At 47.9% G+C, this 27,917-nt stretch overlaps 1 protein-coding gene across 1 annotated transcript; it reads right to left on the reverse strand.

The window, feature by feature from the left end:
* Positions 1-944: 944 nt before the first annotated feature.
* LURAP1 (leucine rich adaptor protein 1) lies at positions 945-27,917 on the reverse strand. Its single transcript, XM_073593952.1, has 2 exons — positions 27,637-27,917; positions 945-2,923 (listed from the first exon to the last, which is right to left on the reverse strand). The coding sequence occupies exons 1-2, from the start codon at positions 27,814-27,816 to the stop codon at positions 2,264-2,266; spliced, it is 840 nt and encodes a 279-aa protein (XP_073450053.1). The 5' UTR covers positions 27,817-27,917; the 3' UTR covers positions 945-2,263.

A 27,917-nucleotide genomic window follows, 5' to 3' on the forward strand; every position in this document is an offset into this window, starting at 1 on the left:
CACAAACTCATGGACCACCCCCAGCAGAACCCAAGCTTCATATTTATTGGGTTTAAACAGAACCAGTCAGGATGGGAATATTGATCCAACATTGCTGGCTGGGTTTTCCAGAACTATTCACCATTCTGGACCCACCATGGCCCATGACCTGGAATAAGCATGCAGTCAGTGAAGTTCAAAAGGTCCGAATTCCCATCATGCTTGTTCCAGGGTCTCAATGTGTACAATTAGGATGACACTGCAGTACCGGCAATGGTAACGCCAATATTCCAGCCCTGACATTTCCCTCAGTTATTTCAGTATGTATTGAATTGTAAGGAAGGTGAAAACGGATGACCAGAGAAGTCTATCACAGGACTGTATAGGGACACTCAATATTGTTATTGATCAGAAGCCGCAGGGGTGGAGAAACACCAAGAAAACCCAATCGTACAAAGTCAGAAAACAGCTTCTGGAGGGTGGGGCAGAGAAAAGGACGTCCCCCGCACAGGATGAGGAGGGGGCGGGGACAGAGCAGTCCGGGATCTGAGGAACCCAAGGCACACATGGAGGAGGATGTCAGTCAGATAACACTGGAGCTGCTGTAAGCTGGAAATTGGGGGAGAGAATAAAGTTTCTGTCCTTTCAAACTATGCAGACCAAGAACCGTGCGTCCACCCCATACACCATGGCGGGCGGCTCCCCTACTGGTGGAGAGCTACAAGTACAGCCAGAGGTCACCGAGGTCTTATCTCCACCCAGCAGGGAAGTTTATCAGACAGAATAATTCAGAATCCAATCATATGCTTTATTCAGAAGAGCCACCAGCTGGAAACCAGTCTCCACCCACTGAACTATGGAACAGCGCCACTCAAAGGCGGTTCTAGGAATTGCACTTTGCTCCCAATGTAACCCCTAGTGTCTGCAATTAATATGACAATTTTCATTATTATTTCACACTCGGATTGGTTGACTGCATTTTATTTTTATTGGATTGTGGAGCAGAAGTAAAACACCCTGCAGGAGGAAATATGACTTCATGTCCCCTCCCCATCCCTCCATACATTCCTGAGAGGCGAAAGATGGCAGACTCCTCCATAACGATTATACTGAGAATTCTGTATGTACATTCGCATAGCTGTCCATTGAAACTGCATGTAAATTTCAGATCAAATGTCCTCTGCAGATCGAGCGTGTGAATGGGGAAAATACCACCTTATAGCCACTAGATGGTGCTGAATATCATCGGACATAAGCATGCTCTTTAGCTCCATCTAGTGGTTATAATGTGGTATTGTCCACATTCACACATTCGAACTGCAGAGAATGTAGCCTGAGAACAATCGATCTAGCTCCATTATTACTATTATTATACAGGATTTATATAGCGCCAACAGTTTACGCAGCGCTTCACAGCATGAGGGCAGACAGTACAGTTACAATACAGTAGGAATCAGAGGGCCCTGCTCGTTAGAGCTTACCATCCATTCACACAAATTTAAATGCAGTTTTTCTGGAGGAACAGCTATGCAAATTTTTTTTTATGAAGACACCCCTTTGCATAACGGTTGGAGCCTCTGTCAGATTTCTGTTTGCTTCCCTACTGGGTACATTTAACCTCACTTCCTGGCAGGACAGGAAATGATTAGAAATCTCTCCAATGGGGACAAAAAAAAAAAAAGGGGAAGGGGGATGGAGAAGGAGGGTGCGGTCTTCTGATATTGTTATTATTGCTGTCTGTCCCAGTGACAACCTCCCCCCCCATTTCTTATACAGGTGTCACAAGGACAGGAAGTGAGGAAAATTCCCCTCAGTGGGGGTCACAGTCACAAACCGGAGATTACATTTCATTCTACCCTTATTCTAAAACTAAAAGTAGATGGGCTGGTAGAGTCCGGCTTTAAGTTTGGGTCCTTCAATTGTCCTTCAATATTTATTGCAGCAGCAGAGTTTCTATTGGCTGTTTTCTTCTCGTGGGCGGGGTCAGAACACTGGGTTGGTGCATTTGTCACCTCGATACCTATAAATTATATTCATCGTTCTCTGTAATATATTAAAGTGATCTCAGAAAAATGATACAAATAAGTGATCTGTGACCAATCACAGGGCTGGGAACCATTGTCTGTCTATACATGTTTGGCGCAGTTTACAGATCTGCGAGGCCTGAACAAGGCGTGGTAAGTTCTCCGGGGCCTTCGCATAGACAAGCGATTCAAGTAATCGGCTTCCGAGGAAAATCCAGAACCTTCCCGCCCTGAGGTCAGGAACCGCGCTGGTCACATGACTACAAGAACGTCACATCGTCCTGAGACTGCACCCAGCGCCAGTGCGCGTCGTACTCCAGCTGGATCTTATTGGACAGTTTGTATTTGTCTATGTCCACCCGGCCGTTCTGGGCCACCCTGACCTTCGCCTTGTCCTCAGAGGGTCTGGCGTCCGGCTCCGGAGTGTGCTTGGCTGACCCATTTGGCGTTTGTCCAGACTGGGAACTCTGGGAGAGGACCTGCGGCCGGGGCACCTTACCTTTATCCGCATTGCCCTGGCAGGTCACATAGTCCACCCGCTCTGCCTTTGAAGGAGAGCCCCTGGGTTTTTCGCCATCCTGCTCGTTGGTGGTCGGCGGCAGCCCATGGCGGTACGGGGTGGAGGACACGGCCGGCTCGCTGATGCTCAGGCTGTACTCGTCCATGTCGTCGGCCAACGTGTCCAGGTAGCTCCCGATGGAGATGCTGTCCAGCTTATCGTTGGGGTCCTGGAGGCTGTTCCAGCTGCCGCGGCGGGACGTCTCCCGGCTCCCGGTCAGGCTGTACTGACTGCTGGTCAGACTACTACAGCGGCTGGTCAGATTCCCCCTCTCCTCCAAGATCCACTTTACCGACTCGATCCCTTCATTCACCGCCAGCAGCTGCTGCAGGATCTGAACATCGATCGCTCTCAGGCAGGCCTGCAGGGAGGAACAACAAGAGGGTGAGGGGCAGGAAAAGACCTCCGTGGGCACATTATACTTATCATTGATTATTAGTATTCATTGATTATCATTAATTATTATTATTCATTGATTATCGTTAATTATTATTATTCATTGATTATTATTATTATTCATTGATTATCATTATTATTATGTTCTAGACACAGACTGAGGCCTGGACCAAGTCACAGTCCTGTCCACACCACTGCAGCAGTGCCACTTAGCAGTCTGGGTATCTATTCCCACCCCCCGCCGCGGCCATCCTCACAGGAGGGTAGACGGCGGGAGGTGTGGCAGGTCTGGATGAAGGGTGGGAGCTGCCCAATTTTTCAAATTTTACTAATTGCAGAGGGACAGCGGGTGTTGAATGCTGGAGCCAATGGAGCGGATGTGTAAATATATATACAATGTATCTACTTTGTATTCCCCATTTGTATTTACCTATCCTCTCTACAGCAACAGATGAAAAATTGGCCATTGGAATCTAACCAGCGATGGTTATGTTTAGACACCTATATGGCGTACAACCCCTCCCGGCCGTTCTCTAGGATGCATTACATGAACAGATCCACTGAAGGTCAGCAGATGAATGTTTCCCAGAAGACCAGAAATGAAACAGTTAAACTGAAGACCCCCCATTCCTCCCCCAGCCTGCTAATTAATGAGATTCTCCGACCTGACCTCAGTGGGATTAGAGAGCAGATTGAGAAGATGATGTCATGGTGGGTGGGTGACAGGAAATACATTCAATGTTACAGGTCACATGACATCATGACACCATGGACGCCCTCGGTCTATCACCCCCCATTCAGTGAACGGTGAAATGATTTTGTAGAGAATTTGTCTGTTTTCACATATTAACAAACGAAACCACCAAGCTCCTCATTCACTCCCTCGTTATCTCTCTCCTTGACTATTGCAACTCCCTTCTCATTGGCCACCTCTCCATAGACTATCCCCTCTTCAGTCTATCATGAATGCTGCTGCCAGACTTATCCACCTTACCAACCGCTCAGTGTCTGCCACCCCTCTCCTCCAATCCCTACACTGGTCTCCATTCAGTGTCCGCCAACCCTCTCCTCCAATCCCTACACTGGTCTCCATTCAGTGTCTGCCAACCCTCTCCTCCAATCCCTACACTGGTCTCCATTCAGTGTCTGCCAGCCCTCTCCTCCAATCCCTACACTGGTCTCCAGTGTCTGCCAGCCCTCTCCTCCAATCCCTACACTGGCTCCCAATCACTCAGCGAATTAAATTCAAAATACTAACCACAACATACAAAGCCATTCCCAACTCTGCCCAGAGCTACATCACTAATCTAGTCTCCAAATGTCACCAAACTGTCTTCTCCGCTCTTCTCAAGACCTCCTACTCTCAATATCCCTGGTCTCCTCCTCCCATGCTCGTCTCCAGGATTTCTCCAGAGCCTCCCCCATCCTCTGGAACTCTCTGCCTCAACCTGTCCGGCCACCTCCTATTCTGGCCGCCTTCAGGCAATTCCTGAAAACTCATCTCTTCGGGGAAAGCCTATCACGCCTCCAACTTTCATCAGCTCATCCCCCACAGTTACAACCTTTTGTACCACCTGCACCACCCCATTAGATTGTAAGTTCTTCTGAGCAGGGCCCTTTAATCCTCTTGTATTTTATTGTATTGTAACTGTATTGTCTCCCTTTTATATTGTAAAGTGCTGCGTAAACTGTTGGCGCTATATAAATCCTGTATAATAATAATAATATTAATCTTTATTTCTAATAAACCCAATTCACGTAAGGTTTACCCCTCTGATGGCGACACGAGCAAACGCTTTCACTGCATAACATGAAACCACGAAAGTAAAGGTCTGTGAATTGGCGGCTGCTGAGGGCACAGTCACCGTTCTGCAGCGGATTCATCAATGAGAAACGGAGACGGATCCGATTCTCCTGATGGAAAATGAAGACATTTATCTGCTGACAAGTGAGATGGAGATGCCACTGGGGAGGTCAGGAAGAGTCTCCGGAGGACGGATTGTTTCCCCAACACAAGGTCACATTTATATCATCACCATTACAAATGTGTCTGTGAATACAGGAGTCGCTGGAGTCATTTCTGAGGGGCGCTATATTCCATTCGATCCCAACTGAATATGTCAGGGAAGGATTCCTAATATTTAACTTCAATTTTATCTTTTTCAATGCTTTTTTTTTTAGTGCCAGTAAAAAAGTGTGGTCTTGGTTCAATGACCCCCAGCATCATTTCCTGTGAGCCCAGGGTATCATGGACCCGCCCCCTGGAAGTGTCATGGACCCCGCCCCCTGCAGGCGTCATGGACCCTGCCCCCTGCAGGCGTCATGGACCCCGCCCCCTGCAGGCGTCATGGACCCCGCCCCCTGCAGGTGTCATGGACCCCGGCCCCTGGAGGTGTCATGGACCCCGGCCCCTGGAGGTGTCATGGACCTCGGCCCCTGGAGGTGTCATGGACCTCGGCCCCTGGAGGTGTCATGGACCTCGGCCACTGGAGGTGTCATGGACCTCGGCCACTGGAGGTGTCATGGACCTCGGCCCCTGGGAGTGTCATGGACCTCGCCCCCTGGAGGTGTCATGGACCTCGGCCCCTGGAGGTGTCATGGACCCCGGCCCCTGGAGGTGTCATGGACCTCGCCCCTTGGGGGTGTCATGGACCTCACCCCCTCCAGGTGTCTTGGACCTCGCCCCCTCCGGGTGTCTTGGACCTCGCCCCCTGGAGGTGTCATGGACCTCGGCCCCTGGAGGTGTCTTGGACCTCGCCCCCTGGAGGTGTCATGGACCCCGGCCCCTGGAGGTGTCATGGACCTCGCCCCTTGGGGGTGTCATGGACCTCACCCCCTCCAGGTGTCTTGGACCTCGCCCCCTCCGGGTGTCTTGGACCTCGCCCCCTGGAGGTGTCATGGACCTCGCCCCCTGGAGGTGTCATGGACCTCGCCCCCTGGAGGTGTCATGGACCTCGCCCCCTGGAGGTGTCATGGACCTCGCCCCCTGGAGATGTTATTAACCAGCCTGGGCTCACGGTGAAATGCTGCATAGAACGGTTCTGCTTCAGGTAGGCCTGAAGACTGGCTACAGGAGAGCAGATAGCGGGACTTGAGGGGGCGAGTGGGAGTTGGACAAAGCTGGGTTAGAATTATGCAAATACAGGACTAAAACATAGACACAGGGTTTATAAACATTGTTTAGACAGGCGATAGAGAAAGATACAGAGTAACATTGTTTATAAACATTGACCAGATAGAGAGATAAAAAGTAACATTTAACTCCTTATTAACCCTTAATTTACCCTAATAAACCCTAATTAACTCCTTCCTTCCCTTCTGGCCTTAACTACTATTTTCCTGCTGATGTTTATATGTCAGTTTTTCTAACCAATAATATTTAACCACTTGGATGGACAATGACGGACAATGATGGACAATGAATATGACGGACTATGACAACGATGGACAATAATGGACAGTGACAATGACGGACAATGATAATGACGGACAATGATAATGTTGGACAATGATAATGACGGACAATAATGGACAATGACAATGATGGACAATAACAATGATGACAATGGACAATGGCAATGATGGAGAATAATGGATAGTGACAATGATGGACAATGACAATGATGGACAATGACAAAGATGGACAATGACAATGATGGACAAAGACAATGATGGACAATGATGGACAATGACAATGATGGACAATGACGGACAATGATGGACAATGACGGACAATGACAATGATGGACAATGACGGACAATGACAATGATGGACAATGATGGACAATGATGGACAATGACAATGACAATGATGGACAATGACAATGATAATGATGGACAATGACAATGATGGACAATGACAATGATGGACAATGACAATGATGGACAATGACAATGATGGACAATGATGGACAATGACAATGATGGACAATGACAATGATGGACAATGATGGACAATGACAATGATGGACAATGATGGACAATGACAATGATGGACAATGACAATGATGGACAATGACAATGATGGACAATGATGGACAATGACAATGACAATGATGGACAATGACAATGATAATGATGGACAATGACAATGATGGACAATGACAATGATGGACAATGACAATGATGGACAATGACAATGATGGACAATGATGGACAATGACAATGATGGACAATGACAATGATGGACAATGACAATGATGGACAATGACAATGATGGACAATGATGGACAATGACAATGATGGACAATGACAATGACAATGACGGACAATGATGGACAATGACAATGATGGACAATGATGGACAATGACAGTGATGGACAATGACAAAGATGGACAGTGATGGACAATGACAATAATAAAGATGGACAATGACAAAGATGGACAGTGATGGACAATGACAATAATAAAGATGGACAATGACGGACAGTGATGGATAAAGACAATGATGGACAATGATAAAGATAGACAAAGACAATGATGGACAGTGATGGACAATGACAATGATGGACAGTGATGGACAATGACAATGATGGACAGTGATGGTGTCGCCCCCCTGATTTCTATGATTGGTATAATGGTCAGTGATGGCAAACCTCGGCACCCCAGATGTTTTGGAACTACATTAACCATGATGCTCCACTACACTGCAGAGTACATGAGCATCATGGGAAATGTAGTTCCAAAACATCTGGGGTGCCAAGGTTTGCCATTACTGGTATAAGTAATAACAGACAATGAACACACACGTCTTCTGTACAATAATCCCTCCAACTCCCATCTGTTTATTCCATCCGCCAATCCCGCTGGCTGCTGAGCCAAACCAGAGGAAACATCTGGGAACCCCATTGCCCCCCCCCCCCCCCCCCCAACACACACGGCAGATAGAAGTCTGAGGTCCCCGGAGGATTGGGATGTTCCAGACTTCCGTGTGTACGTGACATGAAGAGCCAGCGGAGGGGACATGGACGGACTCCAGGGAGGGAGAGACAAGGCTGGGAAGAGATTGGTGGGAGGATCAGAGAACGTTCCCCTTCTGCCGACATCCTCCGCTCATCTGGAAATATTGCAGAAGATATACAATACAAATCACACAGACAGCACAAATCGGGGGGTCATTTACTAAGGAGTGCTTCCTTCACAACATACACCCAACTGTATACAAAACAGGATTTTCACATGTGATTGCATGATTATCAGCACAACTTCACAACATTCACTAGGTGAAAGTAACAGGTAAACATGTACTACTCCTTTAGTAAATCAACCCCCAAATCTGATCTCTGCTGTACAGTATGTCTGAAGCCTCATGACTGGACGGCAGGGGGTTTCATCTGTAACTGCAGGAAGGGTTCTCTACAGTTATAGCGGTGACAGGGGAGATATTCTGCAACAGGAAAAGTAAAAGGGACAGCTTCTTTCCAAAAAGAACAAAATACAAAAAGTACACCAAATTCTTCACAAATCCATTGCAGGGGGCCAATCAGGAATTCTTTCAATTGCACCCAGAGGGTTAAATGTCCAATCTTTCCAATGATTTACAATACATGTCTATGAGTCGGCTAACCAGCTAAGAACAATGCACTCCCTGTGAGGCTGACAGAGTAGGGAGGCGGGGTCAGACTAAAGGTTTGCTCCCTCTAGAGGTTAAAATAAGAAAAACATGGAAGGTCCAATGTGTAAGAAAGTCACATAGAAGATAATGAACTGCGCTCACAGTACACTGGACTTTGCCATTAGGAGGAATGTACGGAGAACACCTAAAATATACACATTTAGTACATCTCTGCAAAACATTTCCAGGTTTTATCCCTTTAAAAAATAGACGGAGATCTGCCAGAAATCCAGAGAGATCCCAACTTCCTGTACTGAACCGACGACACGGAGCCTCCGAAAGAGCCGGACACAGCAAGGAGCCAGTATGGGAGTAGAGTGCCGGGAGTTATGGAGAGGAGAGAGAGGAGTTAGAGAAATGAGAAGGGGGGGATAAGGGTTAGGGGGAGGAGAGGGAGGGGTAAAGGTAATGGGAGGAGTTAGGGAATGATAGGGGAGGGGTTAGTGGGATAAAGAAAGGGAGAGTAGTTAGGAAGATGAGAGGGGAGGAGTTAGGGAATGAGAGGGGAGGGGTTAGGGGGATGAGGAACAGGGAGTAGTTAGGAAGTTGAGAAGGGGGGAGGAGTTAGGGAAATGAGGAGGGGGTCAAAGGAATAGGGAGAGAAGTAGAGCGGAAGAGTAAAGGAGATGGGAGGAGTTAGGGCATGAGAGGAGGGGGGATAGAGGGATGAAGAAGGGGTAATAGTTAGAAAGATGAGGGGAGGGGAGGAGTTAGGGAAATGAGGAGGGAGTATAAGGATTAGGGGGTTAAGGAGATGGGAGGATTTAGCGAATGAGAGGGGAGGGGTTAGAGGGATGAAGAAGTGGGAGTAGTTAGGAAGATGAGGGGAGGAATTAGGGAAATTAGGAGGGGTTATAAGGGTTAGGGGGTTAAGGAGATGGGAGGAGTTAGGGAATGAGAGGGGAGGGGTTAGTGGGATGAAGAAGTGGGAGTAGTGAGGAAGATGAGGAGAGGGGAGGAGTTTGGTTAATAAGTAGGGGGTGGGGTTATGGCGATGAGGAGACACATAAAGGAGCTGCTAGGGGAGGGGAGCAAACCCTGAAAATGATTTAGATGTAAGGAGGGGAGGAGTTAGGGAGATGGGGTTATGAAGATGAGAGGGGAGGAGTTAGGGAGATGAAGGGAGGAGTATGGAGATGAGGGGAGGGCTAAAGGCAGGAGGAGAGGGGGGTGGGGTTATGGAGATGAAAGGGGAGTGGTTAGGAAGATGAGGAAAGGGGGGGGAGTTAGATAGATGAGGGGGAGGGTTAATGAGATGAGGAGGGGGATAGGGTTATAGAGATGAAGGGACAGGAGGAGTAAAGGAGATGAGGAAAGGGGAGGTGTTAGGCAATAGGAGGGAGGGGTTAGGAAGAAGAGGAAAGGGGAGGAGTTAGATAAGGTGGGAGAGGAGTGAAGGGGGTAGGGTCATGGAGCTGAGGAGGGGGAGGGATTATGAAGATGAGGAGTGGAAGGTGTTCTGTAGTCCAGCAGGGGAGAACAGGGCAGGGCTGACACCACAGCTTGGGATTTTAGGGCAGCAGAGGTGGAGAGGAAGTTGGGAGCTTGATGGATTTCCTGCAGGATCAGTGGGTATATTTTTTGTACTGCAGCATATTTTGAAGAGATATAACAGGTTGATGTATTGGGGGGGGGAGGACCTCGTGGCAGACTGGAGCAGTTTTGATCGGTTTCCTTACTCTGAAAGTGGGAATGTCGATCTTTTAATTCATAAATCTGTTTTGGGTGGAACTGGCCGCACACCCAGTACAGGATCCCATTAAATTACCTTCCCTGATCCCTGGAGATGGGAAGATCTCCTCCTCTCACCAATCAGAGAGCTCCGAAAACTTCCATTGCTGAACACATAGAAGTCAGGTCGGACTGTGTAGCTCCTCCCCCTCAGGTATAACCATGTATGCCCAGCAGAGCTGAGTGTAGTCTTCATGGAGCCGCACACCGTAGTGCTCCCATATTGGTGGGCTCCATCAGGTTGTCCTCACTGACGCTCTCCAATGTATTGGGCATCCCAGAGCCTGCCCGCCCACAGGTTAGAATCTGCCCAAATCATTCCTACCCCAGACAGATGATTCCCCCCCCAATATTCACATGAACAGGAATGTCTGGCTCATCAGGAAGTTCCTGTTGAGTCAATCCCTCCCCTCACCCGGCCTCTCTGAGATCAGTAGGCGTTCTCTTATACCTTTCTACCCATCAGCTTTAAAGTAACAAAATAGTCATCCTCCATCAGGAATATGTACCTTGTATCAAATGTATCTTACGCACCAGCCAATCAGAATCCTTGTCACTGAAATGACACTGATGGGATTTATAATACAGAAAATGTCTCTGATATTTGTACAGAACTCCTTCCTTCCCCTCCAATGTCTGTCTGTACTCCACCCAGTAATAGCACCGCAGGGGCGGAGCTAAGAAAGGGCCTTCAGACAGGGGCAGCGGACTGAACCCTCCCAGGGCAGCATATGAGGAGCTGCATAGATTCTGATTGGTCGTTCTGCCTGGGAAAGCCTCTTAAAGTCATATACAATTTCCAGCATTCCAGCAGGCTTTTATCTGAGCATCTAGGAGGGCTGGATAAGGGGCGGATATGGGGATAAGGGATGGATCTGGTGGTGACATGGGGCGGATCTGGTGGTGACATGGGGCGGATCTGGTGGTGACATGGGGCGGATCTGGTGGTGACATGGGGCAGATCTGGTGATGACATGGGGCAGATCTGGTGATGACATGGGGCAGATCTGGTGGTGACATGGGGCAGATCTGGTGGTGACATGGGGCAGATCTGGTGATGACATGGGGCAGATCTGGTGATGACATGGGGCAGATCTGGTGATGACATGGGGCAGATCTGGTGGTGACATGGGGCAGATTTGGTGGTGACATGGGGCAGATCTGGTGGTGACATGGGGCAGATTTGGTGGTGACATGGGGCAGATCTGGTGGTGACATGGGGCAGATCTGGTGGTGACAAGGGGTGGATCTGGTTCTAGGCTGCAGATCTGGTGGATCCTCCATCAGGAATATGTATCTTGTATCAAATGTATCGGATCTGTGGATAAGGGATGGAACTGGTGGTGATAAGGGGCAGATTTGGTGGTAATAAGGGGAGGATCCTATGATGACAAGGGTAGGATCTGGTGGTAGGGGGCAGATCTGGTGATGACAAGGGGCGGACCTGGTGACAAGGGGCGGACCTGGTGATGACAAGGGGCGGACCTGGTGATGACAAGGGGCGGATCAGGTGATCAGAGGTGAATCTGGTGATAAGGGCGCATCTGGTGATAAGGGCGCATCTGGTGATGACAAGAGGTGGATCTGGTGATGACAAGGGGAGGATCTGGTGATAAGGGGCGGATCTGGTGATAAGGGGCGGATCTGGTGATAAGGGGCGGATCTGGTGATAAGGGGCGGATCTGGTGATGACAAGGGGTGGATCTGGTGGTAAGGTGGGGATCTGGTGGTAAGGGGGGGATCTGGTGGTAAGGGGGGGATTGGATGCTAAGGGGTGGATCTGGTGATAAGGGGTGGATCTGGTGATAAGGGGTGGATCTTGTGATGACAAGGGGTGGATCTTGTGATGACAAGGGGTGGATCTTGTGATGACAAGGGGTGGATCTGGTGGTAAGGGGCAGATCTGGTGATAAGAGGTGGATCTGGTGCTAAGAGGCGGATGTGGTGGTAAGGGGCGGATCTGGTGGGAAGGGGCAGATCTGATGAGGCTAAGGGGTGGACTCGATAAGGGGTGGATCTGGTTGTCTGGGGCGGATATGGTGATGCTAAGGGGTAGACATGATAAGCAGCGGATCTGGTGGTAAGGGGCAGATCTAGTAGTAAGGGGCGAATCAGGTGGTAAGGGGTGGATCTGGTGACGCTAAGGGGTGGACTTGACAAGGGTCGGATCTGGTGGTAATCTGGTGGCGCCCTACTGACCGACTCCTTCCACTGCCCTACTGACCGACTCCATCCACTGCCCTACTGACCGACTCCATCCACTGCCCTACTGACCGACTCCATCCACTGCCCTACTGACCGACTCCATCCACTGCCCTACTGACCGACTCCATCCACTGCCCTACTGACCGACTCCATCCACTGCCCTACTGACCGACTCCATCCACTGCCCTAATGTCCCACTCCGTCCACTGCTAAGGTAGGTTAAATTTATGTTTTTACAGTGACATTTGTTATATTTCTCTTAATTTCCTTATTATTTAGTTAAGACTTGCTAGTTAATTTCTTACAAGAAAAAAAAAGGGGGGGGGGGCACCAAACCCTGGTGATCTTTGATCTCTTTCATGTTATTCAGGTGAATCTCCACCTTTCAAAGGTTGCCTACCCCTGCTCCAGGGTAGAACTGGAGAGGTATGTCAAAATCTTCTGAATTATCCTCTCAATATGAATATAAAGATCTGAAATAACTCTTTAGCCACTTGGAGTATCTTGGCACGTGGTGAAAGCGATGGTTGGTGAAGTGGGGGGGGCCCCAGGTCAACTTTTGCATCGGGGCCCACAAGCTTCAAGCTACTCCTCTGGCCTGATATCACCAATTCCGACCCTTCTGTACAATATGCAGTCAGGGTACAAGTGAGGACACCTCTGATGGGACAATTTTCAGGTGATTCTCTATTTTAGGACTCTGACACCTCAGTGGGGGTCGCAGTGATATTGGTAGTCACAGTTACCCCCCAGTCCTGCAGGTGGGGGGAGGGGTAGTGTGTACCAGGAACAGACAGGAAGAACCTGATATGCTGCCATGCTTCAGTGAGACGGCCTCTGTGTGATTACAATGCAAAGCGTGAAAAGCCTCTGCTTGTATTACAGGCTAAACAAACTGCATGCCGGCCGCCGCCATTAACCCCCGCAGTCCCAACCAGACAGGCCTGGGAATACACTGCTTTCACCAGGGACAGGGAGTCCACAGAGACAAGAAAACCTCCCAGAGGGTCCAACACTTCTTCTCTGTAAAGTGTATGGAAAGGAAAAACTTTTTTAGTTTTTGGATGGAGTGTGGTGATTAGAACTCAGGTTTTTATTGCTGTCTGCGTCCCCACCGGGGAGATTCTCCCTATTTGTCCGGGTGTCACCCAGAAAGGAAGCGATGGGCAATCTAAAATGTTACTGGTGTCACCAGAAATCTTCCAATTGCTCCCTGACTTCCTGTCCGCCAATACACAAAGTGACAGGAGATCTCCCCAACGGGATGCAGACACAAAAAACAATATCTAGATACAGTGCATCCGGAAAGTATTCACAGCGCTTCACTTTTTCCACATTTTGTTATGTTATAGCCTTATTCCAAAATAGATCAAATGTATTATTTTCCTCAAAATTCTACAAACAATCCCCCATAATGACAACGTGAACGAAATTTGTTTGAAATCTTTGCAAATTTATTAAAAATAAAAAAAGGAAAAAAATCCCATGTACAGAAGTATCACAGGCTCCTCCCATGTACATAAGTATCACAGGCTCCTCCCATGTACATAAGTATCAAAGACTCCTCCCATGTACATAAGTATCACATGCTCCTCCCATGTACATAAGTATAACAGTCTCCTCCCATGTACATAATCACAGACTCCTCCCATGTACATAAGTATCACAGGCTCCTCCCATGTACATAAGTATCACAGGCCCCTCCCATGTACATAAGTATCACAGCCTTTGCTCAATACTTTGGTGGCCACTCTACCATACAGGCTTGATTGGTTCTGTGCTGCAGAGATGGTTGTTCTTCTGGAAGGTTCTCCTCTCTCCACAGAGAAACGATGGAGCTCTGTCAGAGTGACCATCGGGTTCTTGGTCACCTCCCTGACTAAGACCCTTCTTCCCCGATCGCTCAGTTTGGCCAGGCGGCCCGCTCTAGGAAGAGTCCTGGTGGTTCCAAACTTCTTCCATCTACGGATGATGGAGACCACTGTGCTCACTGGGACCTTCAATGCTGCAGACATTTTCTGTACCCTTCACCAGATCTGTGCCTCCATACAATCCTCTCTCGGAGGTCTACAGACAATTCCTTGGACTTCATGGCTTGGTTTGTGCTCTGACATGCACTGTTACCTGTGGGACCTTCTATAGACAGGTGTGTGCCTTTCCAAATCATGTCCAATCAACTGAATTACCACAGGTGGACTCCAAGCAAGTTGTAGAAACATCTCAAGGATGATCACAGGAATCAGGAGGCACCTGAGCTCAATTCTGAGTGTCATGGGAGGAGCCTGTGATACTTATGTACATGGGAGGAGCCTGTGATACTTATGTACATGGGAGGAGCCTGTGATACTTATGTACATGGGAGGAGCCTGTGATATTTATGTACATGGGAGGAGCCTGTGCTACTTATGGACATGGGAGGAGCCTGTGATACTTATGGACATGGGAGGAGCCTGTGATACTTATGGACATGGGAGGAGCCTGTGATATTTATGTACATGGGAGGAGCCTGTGCTACTTATGTACATGGGAGGAGCCTGTGCTACTTATGTACATGGGAGGAGCCTGTGCTAATTATGTACATGGGGGGAGCCTGTGCTACTTATTTACATGGGAGGAGTCTGTGCTACGTATGTACATGGGAGGAGCCTGTGCTACTTCTGTACATGGGAGGAGCCTGTGCTACTTCTGTACATGGGAGGAGCCTGTGCTACTTCTGTACATGGGAGGAGCCTGTGCTACTTATGTACATGGGAGAAGTCTGAGATACTTATGGACATATTTCTTCCTGTTGTGGAGACATAACAGAAATATGAGAGGAGATCTCTACAAGGTGAGAGAATTCTTCTCTCAGGCACTTATCACCAGATAAGGTGTCCACTCTGGAACATTTCTCCTCTCTTCCTGTTCTGGTGATAACTAACATTTTGGATTTCCCATCACTTCCCATCCTTATGACAACAGCCAACAGGACATATAGAGGTTTATTAACTGGTTACCGCCTGGCCTATGGGTGAATGACGGCCTCTCATCAGTCTGGGAGAACATCATATGATGTCCTCCCGGATTGCGCCCCATGCACGGCCACAGGGGCCGCGCACTCTGTCACCGGCTGCATCTGATGACTGATCACTGTACCGGCCCGCTGTAAAAAAATGGGTTTTTTTTCCATACACCAGTCCATGTCCCTGATTATTTATTTTTTTCGTACACCAGTCCATGTCCCTGATTTTATTTTTTTTTTGTACACCAGTCAGTGTCCCTGATTTTTTTTTCCTACACCAGTTCATGTCCCTGATTTTATTTTATTTTTTGTACACCAGTCAGTGTCCCTTAACAGTGCCACACCCATTATATGATGATGCTGTACTGCACTGGTGATAGTAAAAAGAAAAGTGTTATTTTTTAATTTTATAAAAACTTATGATTAAAAATGGCAACTGCAAAAAAACTCACTGTGCCTCTTACTAAATACCTTGGAGTGTCTACTTTCCAAAAAGGGGTAATTTGGGGGGATATTTGTACTGTCCTGGCATTTTCGGGCCTCAAGAAAAAAGATGCTGTCAGTACATCAGGATTAATCGGTTTTCAGATAGACTCACCGCCCACTTTATTAGGCACACCTTGCTGGTAGCAGGTTGGACTCCCTTTTTTAGGTACACATTGCTAGTCCTGGGTTGGACCCCCTTTTGCCTTCATTCTTGGTGGCATAGACACAACAAGGTGTTGGAAACGTTCCTCAGAGATTTTGCTCCATAGTGACATGATAACATCACGCAGTTGCTGCAGATTTGTCGGCTGCACATCCATGATGCCAAACTTCCATTCCACCACATCCCAAAGGTGCTCTATTGGATGAGATGTGGTGAGTGTGGAGGCCATTGGAGTACAGTGACCTCATTGTCCAGTGGTGAGATGATTGGAGCTTTGTGACATGGTGCATTATCCTGCTGGAAGGAGCCATCAGAAGATGGGGACACTGTAGTCATAAAGGGATGGACATGGTCAGCAACAATACTCAGGTAGTTTGTGGCGTTTAAACCGATGATCAATTGGTACTAAGGGGCCCAAAGTGTGCCAAGAAAATATCCCCCCCCCACACCATTACACCCCCACCACCAGCCTGAACCATTGATACAAGGCAGGATGGATCCATGCACCAAATTCTGACCCCACCATCTCAATGTCGCAGCTGAAGTCCAGACTCATCAGACCAGGCAACGTTTTCCAATCTTCTCTTGTCCAATGTTGGTGATCCTGTGCCAATTGTAGCCTCAGTTTCCTGTTCTTGGCTGACAGGAGTGGCACCCGGTGTGGTCTTCTGCTGCTGTAGTCCATCTGCTTCAAGGTTGGATGTGTTGTGCGTTCAGAGATGGTATTCTGCATACCTTGGGTGTAACGAGTGGTTATTTGAGTTATTGTTGTCTTTCTATCATCTGGAACCAGTCTGCCCATTCTCCTCTGACCTCAACAAGGCATTTTTTTCCACACAACTGCCGCTAACTGGATATTTTCTCTTTTCCCTACCATTCTCTGTAATCCCAAGGGATGGCTGTGTGTGAAAATTCCAGAAATACTCAGACCGGACCGTCTGGCACCAACAACCACACCACGTTCAAAGTCCCTTAAATCCGATTTCTTCCCCATTCTGATGCTCGATTTGAACTTCAGCAAGTCGTCTTCACCACGTCTAGATGCTTACTGCCATGTGATTGGCTGATTTAGCAATTTGTGTTACCAAGCAATTGAACAGGTGTACCTAATAAAGTGGTCGGTGAGTGTATATCCCATAGTTTGTGTAACTTTCTGACAGACTAAATAATATACACTGATTTGGGTTATTTTCGATATTGAAGAGGTTAATACAAACGTTTGCAGCGGGAATGGCTCAGCATTCACACAAAAGTCATGAATAATATTGTAACGTGTGGGAAAGATTCCCTAACATTCAAACCTTAGAACAAAATAGTCTGAAGACCATTCAACCAGAAAAGTTGAAGGACTTTTATCCTCAGCAACTGCAGAGAGTGACCTGCTGCACAAAACTGATACAAATGTTGCAGAGATGAAACTCAGTTGTTTGCTGGACTGAGACCTTCACAGATGAGGATCTGATCCCCTGCAGAGTTCCATCTCTAAAACATTGTATCAGTTTGTATATCAGATCAATCTCTGCATAGCCCATTCTTTCCAATGTCCTGGATGGAGCACAGAAATCTCTGTAAACCTTCCACACAGGACTGAGGTCTCCATCATATTATCTCCTCATCTGGTCAAATGTTCTCACCAGAGTTCCTCCAGAGGTTGCTGAAGTTCCCTCATCTGTGACTGATTGACCTCCCATCAGATCAAACATGGACAGCTCTAATGCCACCTGGTAGAGCCATCAAACCAATCATCCTTCCCACTGATCACCAATGTAAGGAACATTCTTCCCACTGATCACCAATGTAAGGAACATTCTTCCCACTGATCACCAATGTAAGGAACATTCTTCTCACTGATCACCAATGTAAGGAACATTCTTCTCCACTGATCACCAATGTAAGGAGCATTCTTCTCCACTGATCACCAATGTAAGGAACATTCTTCCCACTGATCACCAATGTAAGGGACATTCTTCTCACTGATCACCAATGTAAGGAACATTCTTCCCACTGATCACCAATGTAAGGAACATTCTTCTCACTGATCACCAATGTAAGGAACATTCTTCTCACTGATCACCAATGTAAGGAACATTCTTCTCACTGATCACCAATGTAAGGAACATTCTTCTCACTGATCACCAATGTAAGGGACATTCTTCTCACTGATCACCAATGTAAGGAACATTCTTCTCACTGATCACCAATGTAAGGGACATTCTTCTCACTGATCACCAATGTAAGGAACATTCTTCTCACTGATCACCAATGTAAGGAACATTCTTCTCACTGATCACCAATGTAAGGGACATTCTTCTCACTGATCACCAATGTAAGGGACATTCTTCTCACTGATCACCAATGTAAGGAACATTCTTCTCACTGATCACCAATGTAAGGAACATTCTTCCCACTGATCACCAATGTAAGGAACATTCTTCTCACTGATCACCAATGTAAGGAACATTCTTCTCACTGATCACCAATGTAAGGAACATTCTTCTCACTGATCACCAATGTAAGGAACATTCTTCTCACTGATCACCAATGTAAGGAACATTCTTCTCACTGATCACCAATGTAAGGAACATTCTTCTCACTGATCACCAATGTAAGGAACATTCTTCCCACTGATCACCAATGTAAGGGACATTCTTCTCACTGATCACCAATGTAAGGAACATTCTTCCCACTGATCACCAATGTAAGGAACATTCTTCTCACTGATCACCAATGTAAGGGACATTCTTCTCACTGATCACCAATGTAAGGAACATTCTTCTCACTGATCACCAATGTAAGGGACATTCTTCTCACTGATCACCAATGTAAGGAACATTCTTCTCACTGATCACCAATGTAAGGAACATTCTTCTCACTGATCACCAATGTAAGGGACATTCTTCTCACTGATCACCAATGTAAGGGACATTCTTCTCACTGATCACCAATGTAAGGAACATTCTTCTCACTGATCACCAATGTAAGGAACATTCTTCCCACTGATCACCAATGTAAGGAACATTCTTCTCACTGATCACCAATGTAAGGAACATTCTTCTCACTGATCACCAATGTAAGGAACATTCTTCTCACTGATCACCAATGTAAGGAACATTCTTCTCACTGATCACCAATGTAAGGAACATTCTTCCCACTGATCACCAATGTAAGGAACATTCTTCCTACTTATCACCAATGTAATTCTTGTCACTTTGCCCACTCATTCATTCGGCTGCTGACATTGTACAATGTTGGGCTATTTTCTCTATTGGTGGAATGTTACATTTATGCTGTGAAGGGTACTAGATAGAAGCTGACATTTCACACATCTTATTTGGTGACTTTGGTATAAATGAGACATTCGCAGACCTCATGGGGGGTAAATCTCCCCAGTGGGGGACACTGACAGGAGTTCCAACCCTTCCACATCCCATCCAAAAGGAAAAGACATTTTGTCTTCAGCCAATCACGGGAATTGTTTAAGATTTTTCTTGTTTGCTGAATATTGATTCTATTTTATAAATATTCATTTCGTGTTTTCAGAAAAAGTCAACTTTAATTCCCAATCAGAGTTCTAAAGACAACAAATACAAAAGGAAATGTATCTTCTATCCAGCAATGTCTTCCCCGCATGAGGTGGGGGGTATATATAGTTGGTTATATACAGGGGGGGTATATAGAGCTAGTTATATACAGGGGGGTATATAGAGCTGGTTATATACAGGGGGGGTATATAGAGCTGGTTATACACAGGGGGGTATATAGAGCTGGTTATATACAGAGGGGGGGTATATACACAGGGCCGGATTAACATAGGGCTATTGAAGCTGCAGCTCCAGGCTCCTTACCTTAAGATAGGCCCATTTGCCAAAAAAAAAATTGGGGGGTGGGTAGCTGAGGACAAATATGGGGCTCCTATCACCTATGGTTCTGGAGATACGGGCCTCCTTGCGCAGCCTGTCAGAAGCTACATACAGAGCGGCCAGTTTAAATACAAGCTGGCACAAGTCTGTTTGCAGCAGATTGAGAGGATGAGCTCACAGAGCCTCTCCTCACTTCTTGTCAGAAGCACTGAGCTCAATGGACAGCCTGGAGCCTGCAGAGTATGACAGGCAGCACCGCCTATCAAACTCGCCTATTGATTTCAATGGGGCCACTCTACAACTGCAAGCCAAACTCACTCGCAGTAGCAGCATAGCCCAACAATGTAAAACTACCATTCAGCAATGTAAAAAAAAACCAAGGAGGTGGCAGGAGCACCTCATGAATACCTGTCAACTGCTGCTATACCACTCATTGAAAAGCAATCCGCCACAGATCACTTTTCAGAGGGCAGTAAGCATTACTGCAAATGCGAAAGAAACTTGAAACACATCATCCATTTCACACTCTCCACCAACCAGGTCACTCTCCACCAACCAGATCACTCCCCAGCCACTTCCCATGTAAGCCCCCTCCCTTCAACTTATACCACAGGTGACCATTTCCCAACCTGCAGATGACAGACCCAACTCCAAAAGATATCACTCTCAGTTATCCCCCCCCCCCCCTGATTGATATCCCTCCATGACCACCTCACACCCCCCAGTGGGGAGCCTTCCCTACCCACAGAATACAATACTCAGTGTTGCTAACTAGAGCTGTTTTAGGAAAAACCTGACAGGCTGGTTGTACTCAAGTCGATTAATAGATTGACTTGTGTACAACCAGCTAGCCAATACATAGATCAGCTATGGCTGGTCTCTGCTTAATTGGCTTAATTTCAATCCATGTATGGCCCACTTAACCACTACGCAGTCCCTAAATATCCTTCCACAAACCTTTACATTTTTCCTTCCCAGATTCCTTCATCCTCCTCAACTGTACGTAGTGCCCACTGTCATACCCTCCGCACTCCTCTCCTATACATAGTGCCCCCTGTCATACCCCCCACAATCCTCTCCTGTACATAGTGCCCCCTGTCATACCCCCACAATTCTCTCCTGTACATACTGCCCACTCTCATACCCCCCCCCCTCTTCTCTCCTATACATAGTGCCCCTGTCATACCCTCCACAATCCTCTCCTGTACATACTGCCCACTGTCCTACACTTCTCTCCTGTACATACTGCCCGCTGTCATACCCTCCACATTCCTCTCCTGTACATACTGCCCACTGTCATACACTCCACACTCCTCTCCTGTACATACTGCCCACTGTCATACACTCCACACTCCTCTCCTGTACATAGTGCCCACTGTCATACCCTCCATACTCCTCTCCTGTACATAGTGCCCACTGTCATACCCTCCACACTCCTCTCCTGTACATAGTGCCCACTGTCATACCCTCCAAACTCCTCTCCTGTACATAGTGCCCACTGTCATACCCTCCATACTCCTCTCCTGTACATAGTGCCCACTGTCATACCCTCCACAATCCTCTCCTGTACATACTGCCCACTGTCCTACACTTCTCTCCTGTACATACTGCCCGCTGTCATACCCTCCATATTCCTCTCCTGTACATACTGCCCACTGTCATACACTCCACACTCCTCTCCTGTACATACTGCCCACTGTCATACACTCCACACTCCTCTCCTGTACATACTGCCCACTGTCATACACTCCACACCCCTCTCCTGTACATAGTGCCCACTGTCATACCCTCCATACTCCTCTGCTGTACATAGTGCCCACTGTCATACCCTCCACACTCCTCTCCTGTACATAGTGCCCACTGTCATACCCTCCACACTCCTCTCCTGTACATACTGCCCACTGTCATACCCTCCACACTCCTCTCCTGTACATACTGCTCACTGTCATACACTCCACACTCCTCTCCTGTACATACTGCCCATTGTCTTACATTCCACACTCCTCTCCTGTACATACTGCCCACTGTCATATCCTCCACATTCCTCTCCTGTACATACTGCCCATTGTCTTACATTCCACACTCATCTCCTGTACATAGTGCCCACGGTCATATCCTTCACACTCCTCTCCTGTACATAGTGCCCACTGTCATATCCTTTACACTCCTCTCCTGTACATAGTGCCCACTGTCATACCCTCCACACTCCTCTCCCTCACCTGCACATACTTCCCACTTTTATACCATCCATACTCCTCCCTTAAACCTCTTACCTACAAAAACTGTTCTTTAAACTTATATTGAATATCCTCAATGTTACCATCTCTAGAATGGGCACACTTTTTTAGTTTAACTAAAGGAAATCTTCTCAGTCCTCATATTTGTTCTGCCCATTATTAGAACTCATTTCATTTTGTGATTACTACTATGATGTATAGAGGAACATGGAGGATGTCAGCTACCCCAAATATACCATGGGTAAAAAAAAGTGTCACAGAAAATATTTTTGAAATGTTGGCAACTGGGCACTGCCCAAGGGCCACCGGGTCAGTAGGGGGCCACATGAGAGGCTCCTGGGATCCTGTGATATTAAAGCGGTAGTAAACTTCGCTAACATTACTACTTTTTAGGGGCCCTGAGGTAGGTTCTGCCATAATGTACTAGAATGTACAGCATATTAGCACAAGAGGGAGCACTTACCTGTCAGACTGAGCCCTCCAGCGCTGTGATCAATCCGGCGGGTCCCGGGCACTTCCATCTTCACCCGACCTTTCTTCCGGGTTCTGTGCCCTCGTCACTTACCCTGGGCGGGCTGCGTTGCTGTCACTCCCACACATCCGAATCCTCTCTCGCTTATCCCCCCTTCCTTACCCCTCACTCACCCCCCTCCCTTACCCCTTACTCACCCCCCTCCCTTACCCCTCACTCACCCCCTCTCTCTCTCATCCCCCCTCCCTTACCCCTCACTCACCCCCCCTCCCTTACCCCTCACTCACCCCCCCTCCCTTACCCCTCACTCACCCCCCTCCCTTACCCCTCACTCACCCCCTCTCTCTCTCATCCCCCCTCCCTTACCCCTCACTCATCCCCCCTCCCTTAACTCTCTCTCATCCCCCCTCCCTTACCCCTCACTCACCCCCCTCTCTCTCTCATCCCCCCTCCCTTACCCCTCTCTCATCCCTCCTTTCTCTCTCTCATCCCCCCTCCCTTACCCCTCACTCACCCCCCTCCCTCACTCATCCCCCCTCCCTTACCCCTCACTCATCCCCCCTCTCTCTCATCCCCCTCCCTTACCCCTCACTCATCCCTCCTCCCTTACCCCTCACTCATCCCCCTCTCAATCATCCCCCCTCCCTTACCCCTCTCTCATCCCCCTCTCTCTCACCCCCTCCCTTACCCCTCACTCACCCCCCTCCCTTACCCCTCACTCACCCCCTCTCTCTCTCATCCCCCCTTCCTTACCCCTCACTCATCCCCCCTCCCTTAACGCTCTCTCATCCCCCCTCCCTTACCCCTCACTCACCCCCCTCTCTCTCTCATCCCCCCTCCCTTACCCCTCTCTCATCCCTCCTTTCTCTCTCTCATCCCCCCTCCCTTACCCCTCACTCACCCCCCCTCTCTCTCATCCCCCTCCCTTACCCCTCATTCACCCCCCTCTCTCTCTCATCCCCCCTCCCTCACCCCTCACTCATCCCCCCTCCCTCACCCCTCACTCATCCCCCCTCTCTCTCATCCCCCCTCCCTTACCCCTCTCTCATCCCCCTCTCTCTCACCCCTCCCTTACCCCTCTCTCATCCCCAGTCTCTCTCTCTCTCTCACCCCTCCCTTACCCCTCTCACATCCCCCCTCTCTCTCTCACCCCTCCCTTACCCCTCTCTCATCCCCCCTCTCTCTCTCACCCCTCCCTTACCCCTCTCTCATCCCCTCTCTCTCTCTCTCACCCCTCCCTTACCCCTCTCTCATCCCCCCTCCCTTACCCCTCACCCCTCTCTCATCCCCCCTCTCTCTCTCACCCCCTCCCTTACCCCTCTCTCACCCCCTCCCTTACCCCTCTCTCATCCCCCTCTCTCACCCCCTCTCTCTCTCACCCCCTCCCTTACCCCTCTCTCATCCCCCCTCTCTTACCCCTCTCTCATCCCCCTCTCTCTCTCACCCCCTCCCTTACCCCTCTCTCATCCCCCTCTCTCTCTCACCCCCTCCCTTACCCCTCTCTCATTCCCCTCTCTCTCTCACCCCCTCCCTTACCCCTCTCTCACCCCCTCCCTTACCCCTCTCTCACCCCCTCCCTTACCCCTCTCTCATCACCCTCTCTCTCTCACCCCCTCCCTTACCCCTCTCTCACCCCCTCCCTTACCCCTCTCTCACCCCCCTCTCTCTCTCATCCCCCTTCTCTCTATTTAATTAAATTTGTTATAACAAAAAATTGTTTGCATTTTTATTTATTTATTTTTTATAAAAAGCCCATTGAAATCCTCAGCACCGGGCCCATGATGTTCCTAATCCGGCCCTGTATATAGAGCTGGTTATATACGGGGGGGGGGGGTATATATAGGGGGGGGGGATATAGAGCTGGTTATATAAGTGTGGGGGGTATATAGAGCTGGTTATATACAAGGGGGTATATAGAGCTGGGTATGTACAGGAGGGAATATAGAGGGGGTATATAGTGCTTGGTATATAGAGCTGGGTATACATGGGGGGTATATAGAGCTGGGTAAATACAGGAGGGAATATAGAGCTGGGTATATAGAGCTGGGTATATACAGGGTGTATATAGAGCTGGAGGTATATAGAGCTGGGTATATACAGGGGTATATAGTGCTGGGTATATACAGGGGGTATATAGTGCTGGGTATATACAGGGGGTTATATAGAGCTGGGTATATACAGGGGTATATAGTGCTGGGTATATACAGGGGGGTATATAGAGCTGGGTATATACAGGGGTATATAGTGCTGGGTAAATACAGGGGGGTATATAGAGCTGGGTATATACAGGGGTATATAGTGCTGGGTATATACAGGGGGTATATAGTGCTGGGTATATACAGGGGGGTATATAGAGCTGGGTATATACAGGGGTATATAGTGCTGGGTATATACAGGGGGGTATATAGTGCTGGGTATATACAGGGGGGTATATACTGCTGGGTATATACAGGGGGGTATATAGTGCTGGGTATATACAGGGGGTTATATAGTGCTGGGTATATAGAGATGGATATATACAGGGGGGGTATATAGTGCTGGGTATATACAGGGGGTATATTAAGATGGATATATACAGGGGGGTATATAGTGCTGGGTATATACAGGGGGTATATTGAGATGGATATATACAGGGGGGTATATAGTGCTGGGTATATACAGGGGGTATATAGAGCTGGGTATATACAGGGGGTTATACAGGGGGTCCCCTAGTTACAAACATCCAACTTACAAACGACTCCTACTTACAAACGGTGGGAGACAACAGGAAGTGAGAGGAAATCTACCCCTAGGAAGGGAAATTCACTCCTGTAAGAGTTATTATGGGTAAAAGGTACCTCCACTGATGCTTTATCACCAAGGCTCGTTTCCACAACAACCCAAAATTTTCAAAATCCAATTGTCATTGGGACAGAAAGTGGGGTGAAATCTTCTGAACAGGGGCACAGACAGCAAAACAAATGTTACAGGGGTGATAACCCTTCCCTATGCTATCCAAAAAGCTTAAAAATAGTTTTTTTGGCTGGAGCTACACTTAAAAAATGTACCTGTTCCGACTTACAGTCCCTGTCTTGTTTGTAACCCGGGGACCCCCTGTATAGTGCTGGGTATATAGAGCTGGTTATATACAGGGGGGGTATATAGAGCTGGTTATATACAGGGGGGGTATATAGAGCTGGGTATATACAGAGGGGGTATATAGAGCTGGGTATATACAGAGGGGGTATATAGTGCTGGGTATATACAGAGGGGGTATATAGTGCTGGGTATATACAGAGGGGGTATATAGAGCTGGGTATATACAGAGGGGGTATATAGTGCTGGGTATATACAGAGGGGGTATATAGTGCTGGGTATATACAGAGGGGGTATATAGTGCTGGGTATATACAGAGGGGGTATATAGTGCTGGGTATATACAGGGGGTTAAATAGTGCTGGGTATATAGTGCTGGGTATATACAGGGGGGTATATAGAGCTGGTTATATACAGGGGGGGTATATAGAGCTGGGTATATACAGAGGGGGTATATAGTGCTGGGTATATACAGAGGGGGTTATATAGTGCTGGGTATATACAGGGGGTTATATAGTGCTGGGTATATAGTGCTGGGTATATACAGGGGGGTATATAGAGCTGGGTATATACAGGGGGTATATTGAGCTCGGTATATACAGGGGTATATAGTGCTGGGTATATACAGAGGGGGTATATAGAGCTGGGTATATATAGGGGGGTATATAGAGCTGGGTACATACAGGGGGGTATATAGAGCTGGGTATATACAGAGGTATATAGTGCTGGGTATATACAGAGGGGGTATATAGTGCTGGGTATATACAGAGGGGGTATATACAGGGGGTTAAATAGTGCTGGGTATATAGTGCTGGGTATATAGAGCTGGGTATATAGAGCTGGGTATATACAGGGGGGTATATAGAGCTGGTTATATACAGGGGGGGTATATAGAGCTGGGTATATACAGAGGGGGTATATAGTGCTGGGTATATACAGAGGGGGTATATAGTGCTGGGTATATACAGGGGGTTATATAGTGCTGGGTATATAGAGCTGGGTATATAGAGGGGGGTATATAGAGCTGGGTATATACAGGGGGTATATTGAGCTCGGTATATACAGGGGGGTATATAGAGCTGGGTATATACAGGGGTATATAGTGCTGGGTATATACAGAGGGGGTATATAGAGCTGGGTATATATAGGGGGGTATATAGAGCTGGGTACATACAGGGGGGTATATAGAGCTGGGTATATACAGAGGTATATAGTGCTGGGTATATACAGAGGGGGTATATAGTTCTGGGTATATACAGAGGGTATATAGTGCTGGGTATATATAGGGGGGTATATAGTGCTGGGTATATACAGGGGGTTATATAGTGCTGGGTATATACAGGGGGGGGTATATAGAGATGGATATATATGGGGGGGTATATAGTGCTGGGTATATACAGGGGGTATATAGAGATGGATATATACAGGGGGGGTATATAGTGCTGGGTATATACAGGGGGTATATAGAGATGGATATATACAGAGGGGGTATATAGTGCTGGGTATATACAGGGGGTATATAGAGATGGATATATACAGGGGGTATATACAGCTGGGTATATACATGGGGGGTATATAGAGATGGATATATACAGGGGGTATATAGAGATGGATATATACAGGGGGTATATACAGCTGGGTATATACAGGGGGGGTATATAGTGCTGGGTATATACAGGGGGTATATAGAGATGGATATATACAGGGGGGGTATATAGAGATCTATATATATGGTGATATATTCTCCTCCTCTCATCATACACATCTATTTATAGACAGTATACATTATATATACCCCACTCACTATATATAATACCCCTCCCCCCCGGACTCACCATCTCCCCCCGCAGGTGTCGGATTTTGTCTCCCAGCTCTCCCGGTTCGGGGTTGTCCATCCTGCGGCCCCCGGGCGGGCCGGACTCCTCTCTCAGGCCCCTCAGTAATCCCTCCGGGGTCTTCCGGCCCAGTTTGGTCTCCACATCGCGGAGATCCGGAGGAGGATCGGGGGGATCCATCGCTGCCAACCGGAGCCCCTCCAGCTGCAGGAATGAGACTCCGGCCGGCCCGGAGCTCCGAGATCCCAGAGTGTAATACCGAGAGCGGCCAGAGGGGCGCC

The sequence above is a fragment of the Aquarana catesbeiana genome, linkage group LG07 (genome assembly GCF_042186555.1).
Source record: "Aquarana catesbeiana isolate 2022-GZ linkage group LG07, ASM4218655v1, whole genome shotgun sequence".
NCBI classification, from domain to species: Eukaryota; Metazoa; Chordata; class Amphibia; order Anura; family Ranidae; genus Aquarana; species Aquarana catesbeiana.